This window comes from Lissotriton helveticus, chromosome 2_1 (genome assembly GCF_964261635.1).
Source record: "Lissotriton helveticus chromosome 2_1, aLisHel1.1, whole genome shotgun sequence".
NCBI lineage: Eukaryota > Metazoa > Chordata > Amphibia > Caudata > Salamandridae > Lissotriton > Lissotriton helveticus.
This window is the reverse complement of record NC_136059.1, coordinates 1,624,745,468-1,624,760,106: the sequence shown is the minus strand read 5'-3', so window position 1 is coordinate 1,624,760,106 and position 14,639 is coordinate 1,624,745,468. Positions and strand designations below refer to the sequence as shown.

Sequence of the window (14,639 nt, the reverse complement as noted above, 5' to 3'; positions counted from 1 at the left end):
CAGTCAACTGATCTGGGTTTAATCCATCATCATTCTTTAGCTCACTCCAGCACCCCAGTTCAGACATGGCCATATGCAAATCAGTCTGACCCTGTGCCTCATGTGAACAGTCCAGCCCGAACTGCCAAGCCATGTCTTCCCTGGACCGGAAACAAGCATCCTGGGACCGGGTTCATAACCCATATCAGCCAGGATACCTTGAATCCAGTGGCAAAGGTAGCAAGGGACCCATGTCTGGGCATAACCTGCCAACTTAGGGCAGACAAAGCGATACCAAAGGGGATGATGGACGGAGAGTTTGAGCAAATCAAACACTCACCCCCAGTCAACTATCTGGGTTTATCCCATCATCATTCTTTAGCTCACTACCACCCCAGTGACCTGTGCAGGGTATGCCCTGCACAGGTCACTGTCGCTCTGAGGTTGGGCTGGATCTGAAAATGGATGTGTTCTATGGGAAGGTGGGGGCAGGAGGGGCGAGGAGTCGTAAGCTGTCTTACAGAGTCACATGCAAAATAATCAACATGAATAGAGTTTGGTAAGTGTACCCCAGGCAAAAGACACGGCCATAAAACCCAGCCAGTCGCAATATTGATTAGGTTAAACGATTTAGCTTCAGACAAAAAATAAAAAATGTAAGTATGTACATCCTTTCCATCTTCAACCTCTCCCCTGCCCCAAGCGACCCTGTAGTCCACTCCCTGTGTGTTAACTGCCTTTGTGTGAGTATTAGTTGTACAGCAGTCTAGAATATGCATCTCACTTATGCTGGTAAAGAAGCTCTTGCTCAACCTCCCAGAGTTTAGTAGTCATCCAGGTCTAAAACTGAGGAACACGGAAGCAGGCATGGTTAAGTGCCAATGATTACACCTCATTTACAGAAGTAAAGTGTCAATAAATAAGGGTATGGATGTGGTTGCTCTCATTTTAATCCTCGCCCAAAGTCCAATCAGCTGTGGTCAAGAATAAAATCCCAACAAGCTGTAAAAAGTCAGGTCAACCCTCGCAATAGCAAACAAAAACTATCAAACTGGGCAGTGTAGCAGTATCTGGTACGAGGTGGTATCCATTTAGGAATTCTGTTAAGATCAGCGGAATGTTCAGTATGTGAAACCTTTTAGTTGGCGACACCGCTTGACTGCAACGAAAGAATGTTAAATTGAATGGCGAGGGTGACTAGGTCTTTAAATTAACACAGGTCACAAACTTCAGTGAGATTTTGGACAGCCATTATCAATATGGAAATAAGTAGAGTCTCTCTGTGCAGTAATAGGTGCGAACAGTGGTGGTTTGGGTCTGAATGCCAATACTTACAACCTAATGCAAAATTGAGTCCTGTTACCCATTGGCAACAGTTGATTTTACTTTGTAAGACCTTACCAGTAACGCTCCCCTCTGCAGCCTTTACCCCTCCCTAACCTGTGCTACGGTAAAGAAATCAGTAACCACTCGAAATGTAAATAGCAAAAATCCAGCTGATAGGACAAATCTGTGGCAGACAGTACGATGGTCATTTGAGGCAAATTTACCATGTACATTTTTTTTTTAGCAAATGCTGAAGTTTTCCAACACAGCTGCAATTTCTATGGTTTACTAAAACAATTTTCTTTCCACTTATTTAGATTTTCTCACAAAGCCGATATATTAAATCAATACATGGTTAACACAATCTATTATTTACAGACATGCATACCTTCTCGCCGTTCTTGAAGAAAATGAATGTCGGCATGCACTTAATATCGCAGTGTTGTGCAACGTCCTGCAAGGAAAATGAAATAAGAAATAAGCAACTGACAAGTTTGAACGAGACCTGGACCAAATTTTAATTATGCCGGTGTAATTTTAGGAATCTCGCTTATTATGCCATTTTACACGATATTTCCTCTAAAAATTAAACCGCGAATGGGTCATTCGATGTATAGTTTACTACGAATGGATGCGAACCACAGGTAGGCTGCGGCTACTGTTCGTGGTGCTTTTGTTATTTGCCATGCTTTAGCATGAAACACGTCCTGGTCTAAAAAAGTGACACGTGGATGCATTAGTGCTAAAATATACTGCTGGATGATGGCTTTGACTTTAGGATTAAGGCCACCAAAATATGCACGAATTTTGCACACCCTTAATTAGAACTCCAGCAACAATGACTTTCCTAGATTTAGCACAAGAGTTGCAATGTTTTAAAGCAAAGATTCAACCCCCAGTGTGTCCTTAATTCGAAAGAATTACTAGGAGTCACATAGCGGCTAATACCTTCACCAACAATATACAATATTCGAATGGAATAAGAGCAGAAACTCTTACCCATAAAATAGGTTTGAAGCCAATTTGTATCACAGGGTCTAAATATTCCAAATCCTTTCAAAATATTTTTTTCTCTCAACTATAAAATATGTTGAAAGACTGTGCCGCTCAATAGAATAGGTGTATCATAAGGCTGGACCGTTTGCACATGTTCAGGTGGTCCATTTCAGGCTGTTCCCTCAACTGAGGACTCGTCCCTATTAACCCCTTCAGCGCGGCGCGAATTTTCGCGCTGTGCTGAAGGTTCTAATGAGCCAACGGGCTCATGACGGAACGGTTCCGTCATGAGCACAGCTCACCCGACGCTCATGACGGAACGGTTCCGTCATGAGCATCAAAGGGGTTAAGGGCCAATAAGCACCAAGAATGGTGCCTCAAAATTCTCTGGGATTTACTGGTCCCATACCTCACACAACAACTGTAATTTACAATAAACCCCATCCCATATAAAGGTGGCCCACACATTTTTCTGGGCACAAAAGCTTGTTTTGGGACACAGTTGATAGCATGTATGTTGCTAAGTCATCCTGTGCCCTGTGCACCCCCCAACTTTTTGCTGACTGAAACTGGTGGTAACTGACTCTGACTGACCCTGGGTTCTGTTTAACCAGGCCCAGTGCCAAGCCAAAAGGAACACATTAGAACACAGTTAAGACACCCAACATACACTAGGGTACACTATAGTATGGTGGGGTACCCCTGTAGTTGGCATGACCTACCACCTAAGCCCCTAGTATGTAATAGGGCAGGGGATTGGAACTACCTAGAATTCTCCAGTATCCTGGGACATGGAAGTTTAGAGGCCAGCAGATTCTCTGCACCAGCATGTGTGCAGTGCTGAAGCCTGAGGTCAGTTTAAAAGCTGCACTGGTGGCCAGGGCAGCTGTTAAACCTTAAATTGTGGCCAAACTCAACTTTGTGGGTAGGGGCGCTTAAAAATTAAAAACTTACCATGTTTCTGCATATTATGGACCCCCATGGTCTCCCCTAGGTATCCCAGGGGTGGGGGGTCAGTTATCTATAAGGAGCACCCTTATAAAATGAGTTTTTAGAAGCCTGGGCAAAGTGAAATTTTATATTTCACTCCCCACATGGTCTTAAAGAGGTGCTCAAATTAGACTTTGATGCTGGAAGAATTGAGAAGGGTGATCTGCAATATTTCTGCAGATTCAGAACCCCTGAAGTCTCCCCTAGTTGCACAGGGGGTGGGGGTCTGGTAGAAATTAGGGAAATACTTATAAAATATGGTTTTATAAGCCCTGGTGCTACAAAAGTGGCGCAAGTCATTTTCCCCATTGCAAACCCCATGGCCCATAGGATAACATGGTAGGAAGTGATTGATTAATATATATTGATAGGAGAGGACTAGCCGGACCATTCAAAGACTTCCCAGAATGGTCGTAGTAAATCCAACAATATTATATTGTTGAATTTCTCCTAAAGTGTACATACAATAAATTATGAGACTTTCTTGTTTGTAAGTCCAAATTCAGCCTTTCAGTGGTCTGCCCTGATTGGTCAGTGTTAAGGGGATTAGCCAGGCTGCTGGGAGGGCAGTGATCTGTTCTATATGAATGCCAGGCCAGGAGGTGGCGTCGTAAACTACGTTCTTCAAAGGTAGAAGGGAGGCCTGGGTTTTAGTCCACTAAGACAGTCCTGACCCAGAGTCCGTGCTAGGCTTAAGAAAGGTATGTGCAGATGTTAGGGGGTGTGTTAAGCCAGCTCTTACCTCCTTGCTGGAAAATCAGCCATTATGGATTTGGAAGAATGATGCACTCTGGGACAAACTAATGCCACACTCCACAGGATGTGGTCATAATCATGAGGAGTTGCCCTGCTCTCATTGGTCAGCAGTGACCTGGTGCTTGACCCAGAGAATTCTGCATAAGTATCTGAGAGGGGCAGAGCCCTCCAGAACTGCTGCTTGAAACTGAATAAAGCAAGAAGTGCCCTGCTGCGAAGTTTGCTGTGCAAAGATTTCTAAGGCCTGACCTCTGAAGACTGCACCAAGTAAAACTGCAGCCCTGTGGATTACCTTGCTGCCAAAGGACTAAGAGTGGACTCCCTGCAAGCTACAGGTTAACAGAGCTCACCTGGACAGCCCCACAAAGAATTCAAAGCCTGGAGTAGCAGTGGATTTGTAAGGGTTTTGTTCAAGTGGATTGCGGAATTGAAGTTTCACACTTTCAAGGACCCTCTTGGAGATTCCAGAAACTTGGATTGTGTGTTGGATACTTTGGGACCTGCAAGCAGAACGCCAGGAAGGTGTTCTAACTGGACCCCGCTTGCTGAAGAAGGCGGCCCACTACAGTGGTGAGAATTCTTCAGAACAATTTATACAGGTGTGTCCCGGACAGAGAAAACAAAAAGACTTAAAGGGGTGCTGTTGGTTTCTAAGCACTAGAAAGTGACTAATCTTTAAAAATTCATATTTCAGGTTCCCTACAGTGGATTATTTTCGTTTTGGTGTCATTTAAAAGATATATTACCTATTTTTATAAATTGGTGTTGGATTTTTATTTTGTGTTGTGTCTTAATTATTTACTGAAATTGTGTTTTTAAATGCTTTACATACCTGTCTGAAGTTAAGCCGGTCTGCTCGCAGCCACGTTACCAAGGGTTGAGCAAAGGAATAATTTTCTAAGACCTATGCTGAGTCCTATCATGTGTTAGTGGTCTTATTGCCAGTGGCAGACCTACATTTGCCCCTACCAATAACCCACTTTCCAACAATGTATATATGGTTTCAGAGCATAGACACATACTATCAATATAGAGTTATGAAGCAAAACCAGTCTGGGCCACACTGAAGTAAAAGGTAAGTGATAGTTTGTTATAATCTACAACCTCTTGAAGTGTAACAGTATACTTATTTGGAAAGGGATTACCACTTTTATCTAATTAGGCCTGTTTCAGACGATTCAAAAACATCAATTAATAAACTGGGCGGGGGCTCTCGAGATTAAAGGAAGAAATATGGAGTGCCTTACCTGGGCATCATCCACATCCACTTTCAGGAAGACTACATCCGGGTAATCGTTGCTGAGTTTCTGCAAAAGTGAATGTCACATATTAATGTTGTAACTCAAACCCAGCAAGCATCCTTTGGAATTCAAACAAAATCGCACAACATGAAATGTACTACTCTTTGAACCTCAAATAGATTACCATGGGTTCAATGACATGGTGTCACAATTTAGTACACTGAAAGGGAAGCTTGGAATTTGGCAGATTTGTAACCATACCTGAAGAGACCAGCTTCAGCTTAACAAGCGTGGACATCAGTTTCTATAATGAATGTGGTAAAATTCTTGTTCAAATAAGTAGGCCTACTGCAGGAAGCTACGGTACACTCAGAAAAAGAGCCATGGGCTAGATGTATGGAGCTTTTGCGATTCGCAAATTGGCCACAAATGGTGCTGCAACTTAAAAAGTGGCAATTAGTGATGTAGGAAAGCCATTCGCAATGGGATCCCTCTACAAATCGCTAGTTTTTGCGACCTAAATTTGTGATACACAATTATAGAATCTTCAATTGTGACTGTTCAAGGTTGTTGCAATTCACAACTGGTCGCAAAAGGCCCATTCCCACAATAGTTTACCACCAATTCTTTCAGGCTGTAACTGCAAACTATAAAGCTGGCCCAGAAAGCATCGGGGTTTACACAATGGCTGCATTATATGAGTTTGCGAGGAGGCAGAGATGGGAGAGGATTTTTGGAGTCAGGCTGACCATTTTCAATCAAACTGAGTAAGTGATTCATAAATCCAGGCTAAGCAGCGTGTAATATTCAAGATTATTGCTCTTTAAAGTCACATCTAAAAAGCAGTACTCAGTGAGGCCATTCTATCTCCACCCATGTCCAGATGTTGTGCTCCTTATACCTTTTAGTCTCTGGCAGGGTTTCTGAAAGTGCGCTTTCCGTGTTTTTTTCCGCAGATTTCTATATGCTATGATTCTTCACATCAGCTGCTACATATACTTAACCAGATATGCAAAATAAATTCAAGGCACTAAAATGAAATTTACAGGGTTGCTAAATTTCCAAGTCATAGCGTCTATATATGGGACCCATGTTCCAATTAATCCAACATCACATCTAGAATATTTGTTTAGAAACTGGAAACACACACATTCCCTCAATATACAAGTGGTGTGTGATGCAAACTAATAAATGACCGATAGTGACATAAAACCCAGGCAGCACCCATGATTCTATGGCGGGACCGAACGCTCAGATTGTGCTTTCTCTATTTCTTTACCACTCAACAGCAGCCAATGAGAAAAAAGTAAACACAAAACTACATTTCACATGAGGCTTTGAACCACGCTTCCTTAATTAACCAATAACATGAGGTTCACATACAAAATAACGAGGCACCATCTTGGCTTCCTCTCTATTTGCTGCTCCGCAGTCAGGATAAGTGACTCATTATTTTGCTCATGTTATAATTGTGTTTCTAGTATTGCGAGTTCATGATGAATGATTTATTTGATCTAATGTTGTGTAGGATTACAATCTGTGCCTAATTATTGTGCTGTAGCGCTCTTGCGCCGCGACCGGCATGCACGATCATGCTTTTACCCCCAGCGCGTGTTAGGCTCTACTTAGGCATTGGTTTTCGGTGTTGAATTTTGTCTCGTTATTGCTTAATTTTAATGTTTTTGTACTCCCGACGCGAGCTTTGCCTGGGAGCACTTCACACGCTGACGTGGATAGCGCCCCCGCCCTTTTCAGGGAGTGAGGATGCACGCTGGAATTCCGACCGGGAAGCCTGCGTGCGTCTCAGGGGCCTGCATGCATCTGCACGCGTGCAGCCCCTCCCCCACGAGCTGGACAGACGCCTATCCCAGGCTGGCTTCTGGAGATAATACGCAGCAGGCAGTCGGCGGAGGCAGTACCGGCCCATTACTTCAGGCAACCTATTTTCCTTCAGCGCTTGTAACAAATATTTATTCCTGAGTTCCCAGATGTTGGGAATTTCAATTTTTGGAGACCCTGTGCTGAATAGGCATACAGGGTTTTTACACCCTCCATTAGTCCCATCAGCAAGGGTTATATTTGGTACCTGAGAGGCCCCCTCTGCCCCAGCTTTGCTCCCGACTGACGCGCGTTCGCTTAGAGAGTTATGGGTTGTAAAGGAAGTGGCTGCGTTTGATCCCCAGGAGGATGCCGATTATTACTATGACTCCTGAATGGAAGCTATCTTTGATAAGAGACTTGATTCTAAACTTGATAAAGTCCTCTCCTCCCCTGTTCTGCCTATTTCACAACGCCTGGAACTAGTTGGTAATGCCCCTGCTCCCTCTGATAATCAGACCTCCACCCCTTCACGACCCAGAGCCACCTGGCCTTCCCTGGCCTCATGTTCACGTCTGTTCCAAATTGCGCAGTTCCAAAGAACAGGCCAAGGGAGACCTTCCTGACCCTTCTCCCGCTCCTACTTTGTCAATCCCTCCCACAGCTGCTACGGACATGACATGGACTCCTGCCAAGAGTGCCGATCCTGCAGATGCGCCAAGAAGCTCAAACACTCATCCCCGCCAGTCCTACCTTCCCCCTTCTTTTAACCCTTCGGACATTGTCCATCCCCGATCCTCAGACTGGGCTCCCGCCCCGGAAGTGGCTGAATATATGCAGACAAACTAGCGCAAGAGCTTTGATAAAGAAGTTAGAGCCTGGCTTAAAATCCAAATGTCCTCGCCCTGACCTGGCTCACAAGTTGGCCGTTACTCCTGATATTAACACTTCTATGACCACTTTTTTGAAAAAGTATAAGAAGGATCTGAAGAATGGCATAGATCGCGCCCTCAGGGCATGCCAGGAAAAATTATTGGATGTTGCAGGACCCCTGGCAAAAATCCTTGAATTGGCCCTTCAGGCACAAGAGACTGGGGATGCTATTCACCCGGAGGTCCTGGTGGGGTGGACTCGGAGGGCGATTTGTCTCCAACGCCAACTGCGCCCTCTCGTCCGAAAGGCGCAAGTCCGTTCTTTTGTGCATCGACCCGCAACTTGTTGAGTTGGCTGCGGCCGAACCAGGCCCTCTGGCCGAAGGTCAGCTTTTTGGGGAGCGTTTGTTCAAGGATATAGTGAAATTGGTCAGCACTTTGCATCCTTGGACAAGTCACAGTCATCGCTCAAAAGGGTTTTTCACCCAGTCTCTGGCAGGGCCGGTCGTGGCAGGGGACGCTCGACCGGCCGCTACACCAACCCAAGTCCCCAGCGAGGATTCGCCCCATGGTGTAGAGGGTATACCCAGGAGCTGGAGCAGGCAGGTTTCTACCCCTCCATATCCCAAGGCTTCCGTGGATGATTCAACAGTTGTTATAAGAACTTCGATGCCCAGTCATTAGGTATGTCCGGCAGTCTTTCCATTGATCCCCCTCGGGGAAGATGGTTACATTTTGTGATTAATTGGACTAAACTAACCACAGATGCGTGGGTCATCCACACTGGTCAGGGTTATCAGATAGAGCTAATAGACTCCCCTTGCCAGGTGGCCCCTCTTCAACTCCTTTTTTCCCCTACAAGAGCAAGCTTTTATCGACTCCCGAGCTTCAAGCGCTTTTGGCCAAGCAAGCTGTTGCCATAGGACACTTCATTCCGAAGAGTTTTGCAGCAAAGTTTTCCTGGTACAAAAGAAAGGAGGTCAGAGATTAGTTTTACATATCAGGGAGTTCAACCCTGTTGTGGTATACAGACACTTCAAGATGGAAGACATCCATCTGTTGAGAGATCTTTTGGAGGCAGACTGGATGGTCCGGCTGGACCTGAAAGACGCTCATCTCACGGTTCCCATTTGCCCCTCCTAGCAGAAATGGAAAGGGCAATGGTACCGGTATCTTTCCCTTGCTTTCGGTCTGTCATCAGCTCCTTGGGTTTTTACCAAACTACTAAAGCCGGTGGTCACTAGTTTGCGGTAAATAGGGGTTCGCATGATCGTCTACCTTGACGACATGCTAATTCGGGCTCAGGATCGGAACCTTCTGCTCACACATCTAAGGTGGACTACCTCCTTGCTCCAGGAGTTAGGATTTTATAAATCTCAAGAAAATCGGTGACCACCCCAAGTCAACAGATGGACTTTCTGGGGTTTCAGATAAATGCAGTCACCACTCAATTACTCCTGCCCATGACCAAGATCAAATCGATAAAGAGAGATCCGATCCACTCTGTCAAAGAAGTTGATCTCGTTGAGGGTCCTAGTGAGGATTGTAGGGCTTCTTGCCTCTTCTATTCAAGCCATATATTCCCAGGTCCCCTTCACTACAGGACTTTACAGTGCCTCAAGATTTATTATCTTCAGAAGAAGTTTTCGTACGACCACCTGATTCCCCTGTCCCCGGAGGCTCAAGAGAAGCTTCTTTGGTGGTTGGAACACATGGAAGTATGGAATGGCAGGGCCATTTTCGGCACCAATTCGGTTGTCATCATAGAGCCCAACGCCAGCAGTTGGGGCTGGGGTAAAAGATGTGGCAACTTTACCACTGGTGGACGATGGTCCACTGACGAGTTAAAGTTTTACATTAACTGCTTGGAGCTGCTAGCGGGCTCCTTTGCCATAAAATCGATCTCCCTAGTAAAGAACAATTGTTGCATCTTTCTCAGGATAGACAAAGTTTCAGCGGTGCGATATATATCAATCACCTAGGACGGAGAAATCCAGATTGGTGGCCAACATTGTGAGGGACTTTTGGCATTTTTGCCTGGACCACAAGATCAGTGTAGTAGCAGAATATCTGCCCGGCAAGCTCAATCAAATAGCAGATTGGAATTCCAGGTTCCTGCGGGACTTCAGCGATTGGAGACTCCATCCTTCGCTTTTTGTAGAGATCATGAATATGCGAGGCCCATGGGGGATAGACCTCTTTGCCTCACGCCTCAATGCTCACCTCCCACGGCTCTTCAGCGGGAGGCCTGACCCAATGGCGATGGCAACTGATGCGTTCCTTCAACATTGGGGAGTGCAGAGGAACTATGCTTTTGCCCCCCTTCGCTCTGATTCAGAGCGTGGCGGCCCAGGTCAATCGACAGGAGACTTCTGTAGTCTTGGGCACACCTTTGTGGAAGACTCAGTCGTAGTTTCAGTCACTGTTGTGAGTTCAGTGGATCTTCCTTTTCAGCCACCTGTGTTCCCGTTGCTTCTCCAGGACCCAGTGGGATCTCATCCTCTGGTCCTGCAGAAGCAGTCGTCTTATGGTGTGCACGATCTCAGGAGGCATGAACGAATTGAGGGACTTTCATCGGCGGCTACCGAGTTTATACATCAAGCTTGGGCTCCATCCACCCGCAAGCGATATTCTGCTTCATGGAAGCGATGGGTGGGTTGGCGCCTTCAACGATAGGTGGATCCCGTGGGATAGGATGTAAAGAAAGTATTACATTTTCTATCTGAATGTGCTAAATCAGGTCTTGCATACAGGTCTGTTAATTTCAGGTCCACTCTCTCGGCTGGACACAATCACATCGATGGTAAGCCAGTGGGGATGCATCCCCTTGTGTGTAAGTTGCTGAAGGGCATCAGAGTGGCTTGTCACCTCGTCCCAGATACACTACTTTATGGGATGTTTCTGATGTTTTGTCTTTATTAGAATCTTGGCCAGATAAGGATTCAGCGTTAAAACAATGGTCTGCTAAACTTACTGTTACTAGGTTTAATCTCCTGTAGGAGAGGTTGATGTGCCTGCGTTGGATTTAGCAGGGAGGATGTGCTCTCTACAGGGTGCATCTTTCGTCATTTCTAGGAGGACTAAGACCAGGTCACGTTCGGTTGAGTATCCCGCCTTTCCTCAAAATTACAAGTTATGTGTTTTAAAATGTTTAAAGGTATAGGAGGAACGCACATTATCTCGTAGATCGGACCCCTTGAGTCAAGTACTGTTGGCAATACAGAAGCCTGTTAAAAATAGCAATATGTATGTACATAAGCGGCGTTCATTTATGTTCACAGTACCCCTTGGTGTAAACAGAATAGGTACCGCTAAAACTCTGACTTTGTTGTCCCACTAGCATAGACCCATGCACACACGTACACGACAGCCATTTTAGGTATCATGGTCTCTCAGTTTGCGGTCGATCGCCAGCGCCCCTTCCCTGACCCTGCAAGCTTCCCCATGCCCCTGACTGCCCCCTCCCCCACATGCGCGAGTCATGAGCTCTCCCCTCCCGCATGACTCTGTCCCTAAAGAATCGCACCCCGCGCCTGACCAACACCTCCTGTCCCTCCATGAATACCCCTCCTTCGATGACCTCTTCCTCTGAGCCTGAATGTCTGCACGGACCGCTGGTCATCCCTTAGCCTGAGGATACAGTTCATTGTCCACTACTGTATGCACTCGTCTCTCTCTTGAAAGGAGCCACTATTGATCATGACCACCCCCACCCCTGAGATTCGATCAGGAGCACACATTCCAATGGAATCAGCAGAACACTCAGCCGCATGACAGCCCCCTCCTATTGCATGGAGAATAAGGGCCTACTGTAGCCATGTGTTGGAATACCCCATACTTTACAATGCCTTGATTATAATGACGGATGTGTGTGTGTCATAAACCTGTGTATAAAAGACGAAGCCTCAGAGAAACTTGTTAGAGCACCTCCCGAAGACACCATGCGAGTGTCCCAAAGGACATGCTCTCCTCATGAGTAATAAACCTTTTTCCTTGTCTTCCTACTTCCAGTGCCCGTCTCTTTATTTGGTAACTACTCAAGAAGGAAACAAAGAGTCGCCCTGCACCAGCAGCCTGGGCATCGGGTGCGATCGGTGCTGACCCTCTTTTTACAATTGGCGCCCCAAACGCGGGGTCCATCAGCGACATAGGGTCCGGTAAGAGAGGTCCAGACGATGGGGTGAACATCTAAATGATTGGAGTATACCTGCCTTGAGAGGGCCCTCATCCGGCTGCCGATTGAATGAGCTTCACCGATTCCGAACGGACCTCTCTCGAGTGACCTATTGTCCTGACTGGAATCCCACAGGAATGCTGCGGTAAAAACATGGAGAAAGAGAACGATCGGGCGCTGGAAAAAGGAAGGCGAAGAACTGCCCACATGGTCCGGTCCGGGTAAGGTCGTGACACACGACAAATTGCGAAATTGATTGATTGATTGTTTGAAAATACTAGTATTGCCTATTGATTGCTTCTGGGAGATTCTCTATTTGCAAACAAACACAGAGTCGCCAGACTCTGTTTAGTCTTTGCAGATAGTGAAGGGTAGGCAACGCAAAACTTTAACACGTCGTGCCTATTTTTTCCTCCCCATTGATTGATTGTTTGAATCGAGCATTGAATTGTTCGAAGTTGGTTCTCTTAGGAATCTTCTCTGCCTGCAAACGGGGAAGAATAGGAATATTCTCTCCCCCTTTGCAGAGAGCGAAGGGTGGGTAACGCAAACCTTTAACACGTCGTACCTATTTCGTTCCTCATTGATTGATTGTTTGCCTGAACATTGACTGTTTGGGAATTGGTTCTTTTTGGAGGTATTCTCTATTTCGCAAACAAGCACAGAAGTCGCCATACTCTAGTCTTTGCAAATAGTGAAGGGTAGGTAATGCGGACCTTTGTCCCCCGTTGTAAATCTGTCATGCTATCTACTCCCCACTGACTGATACGCCAGTTTCACCCGGACCATTTACTAGAGGAAGATCATCTGGCCCGACCAGAGAGCACCCCTAGTGAAAAGGACATATGAGATAATAAAGTGATCACTGTAACCTGTTAACAGAAAAACTTTAGCGTGAAACAACCTGGAAAGAAGGGAATAGGAAAACGAATTCAGTAGGCCACTGATGAAAAATGAACTTTTTATTAAATAACGAACAAGTAAAACGATAACAATACTTAATGGTAAAACCTATTTAGTAACCCGTAATGAGAAACCGGAAAACAATAAGAACGATAAACTGGGGAAAATGCAAGTCAACAGAACATCCGCCCCCACTCTGGAACCTTCCAAAGTGGAGCAGGGTTGCGGCCACGCCCAGCCGAAAGCAACCCATATAAGGCGGGTCCTGCTGCCAACGGTTGGCCAGGAGAACCTAACGTAGGGTGTAGCCGGAGGAGAGGCCGAGGCCAGCGGGGCCCGGCCAGGGGATTGCCTTGACAACACCGGAGAGTTGCAGGGGGGGGGGGATGGCTTCGACCCTCCCCTCTCTCTCCCAGTCCGGCCGCGGTGGCCCTTGAGAGTTGCAGGTAGTCCCGCCACATGCTCTTCCGGTCCGGCCACCAACGGCCGGGGGCTGGGGCCGATGGATCCGGCAGCAGCCGATAAGCCAAGGAACCCGTTCATGGGGCCAGAGCAAAGGACGTCCGGCCGACATCCACCGGAAGCCTGGCCCAAAGACGGACGGGACATTCTTTCTTTTCTCCTTCGTAATGGCAGCGACAACACGCCAGACACCACTTCTTTCTTTTATAATGGCTGCGACAACACTGGGGGGGATGTCTTGCACATGCCTCCGACCCCCCCCCCCCCCGTCCTCATCGCCTGGTCCGGCCATAACAAATGTCAAGCAAGACGCCGTGGGGTGCATTGGGAGGGAGAGACGGTGCGAACAGGCCTCTCCCGCCTCCTCAGGTGGAGGCTTCCCAACTGCACCCTCAACGTTCCAGGCGCCCGGAAAAGGGTTCTTCCACTGTGGCGATGCTGCGGCGCCTCGCCCGGCAGGGTGGAGCCCGTCCGCTCACTTTACCCCGCGATCGCCGGTAGCTGCCGAACTCTCAAAATGGCGGTCGACCTGGCAAGAGCGGGCCCAGCATGAAGGAATGGCCCGGTCACTTACTGACTCCACCGTCATAGTTCTCCACAACCTTGAAGATTCTAGAGGAGCCGCGGGAGTCCCCGACTCCCGCAAATACCCCCGATGGGGAGTGACTGCCATGATTGCCCACGGAACGATGGAATTGTAGCCGCAGGACGTCGGCGCTCCCATGCTGGCGCCAGCCTCAGTTTGAATGACTAGAATCCTGCAGACCACGGTCGGATCAGTTCCGGTGAAAGCATAGTATGACCCGGTAGGTACATTGTTGCCTCCCTCCCCTTTTTGACTGATGGTTCGAACCACCGATCCATTCTTTTGCCCTTTAACGGAACTTTTGGACTGCCAAAGGAAGCTCTGGGTCAACCACGAGTTAATAGACATTTAGACTATGCCTGGTTCTGCCTGACTGCACTCAAAATGGCGCTGATGCAAATGAAACTTTAAACTCCTTGTTGTACCCCGATTGTTCGGCCCTGGTGTCATGAGTTATGTATGGAGGGTTTTTTATTTTTTTAACCGCATGAATTGATATAGGATGTGCACCGATTACGTGTTCGGATAATTAAGGG

General features: G+C 46.9%; 1 protein-coding gene across 1 annotated transcript in view; it reads right to left on the bottom strand.

The window, feature by feature from the left end:
• Window positions 1-14,639, bottom strand: part of LOC144818803 (thioredoxin-like) — a 51,765-nt gene that overhangs the window by 18,423 nt on the left and 18,703 nt on the right. The window contains exons 3-4 of the mRNA XM_078676575.1: window positions 5,295-5,354; window positions 1,694-1,759 (exon numbers count right to left, since the gene is read on the bottom strand). Of these exons, the coding sequence (XP_078532701.1) occupies window positions 1,694-1,759; window positions 5,295-5,354 (126 nt within the window). The remainder of the gene's footprint in view (window positions 1-1,693; window positions 1,760-5,294; window positions 5,355-14,639) is intronic.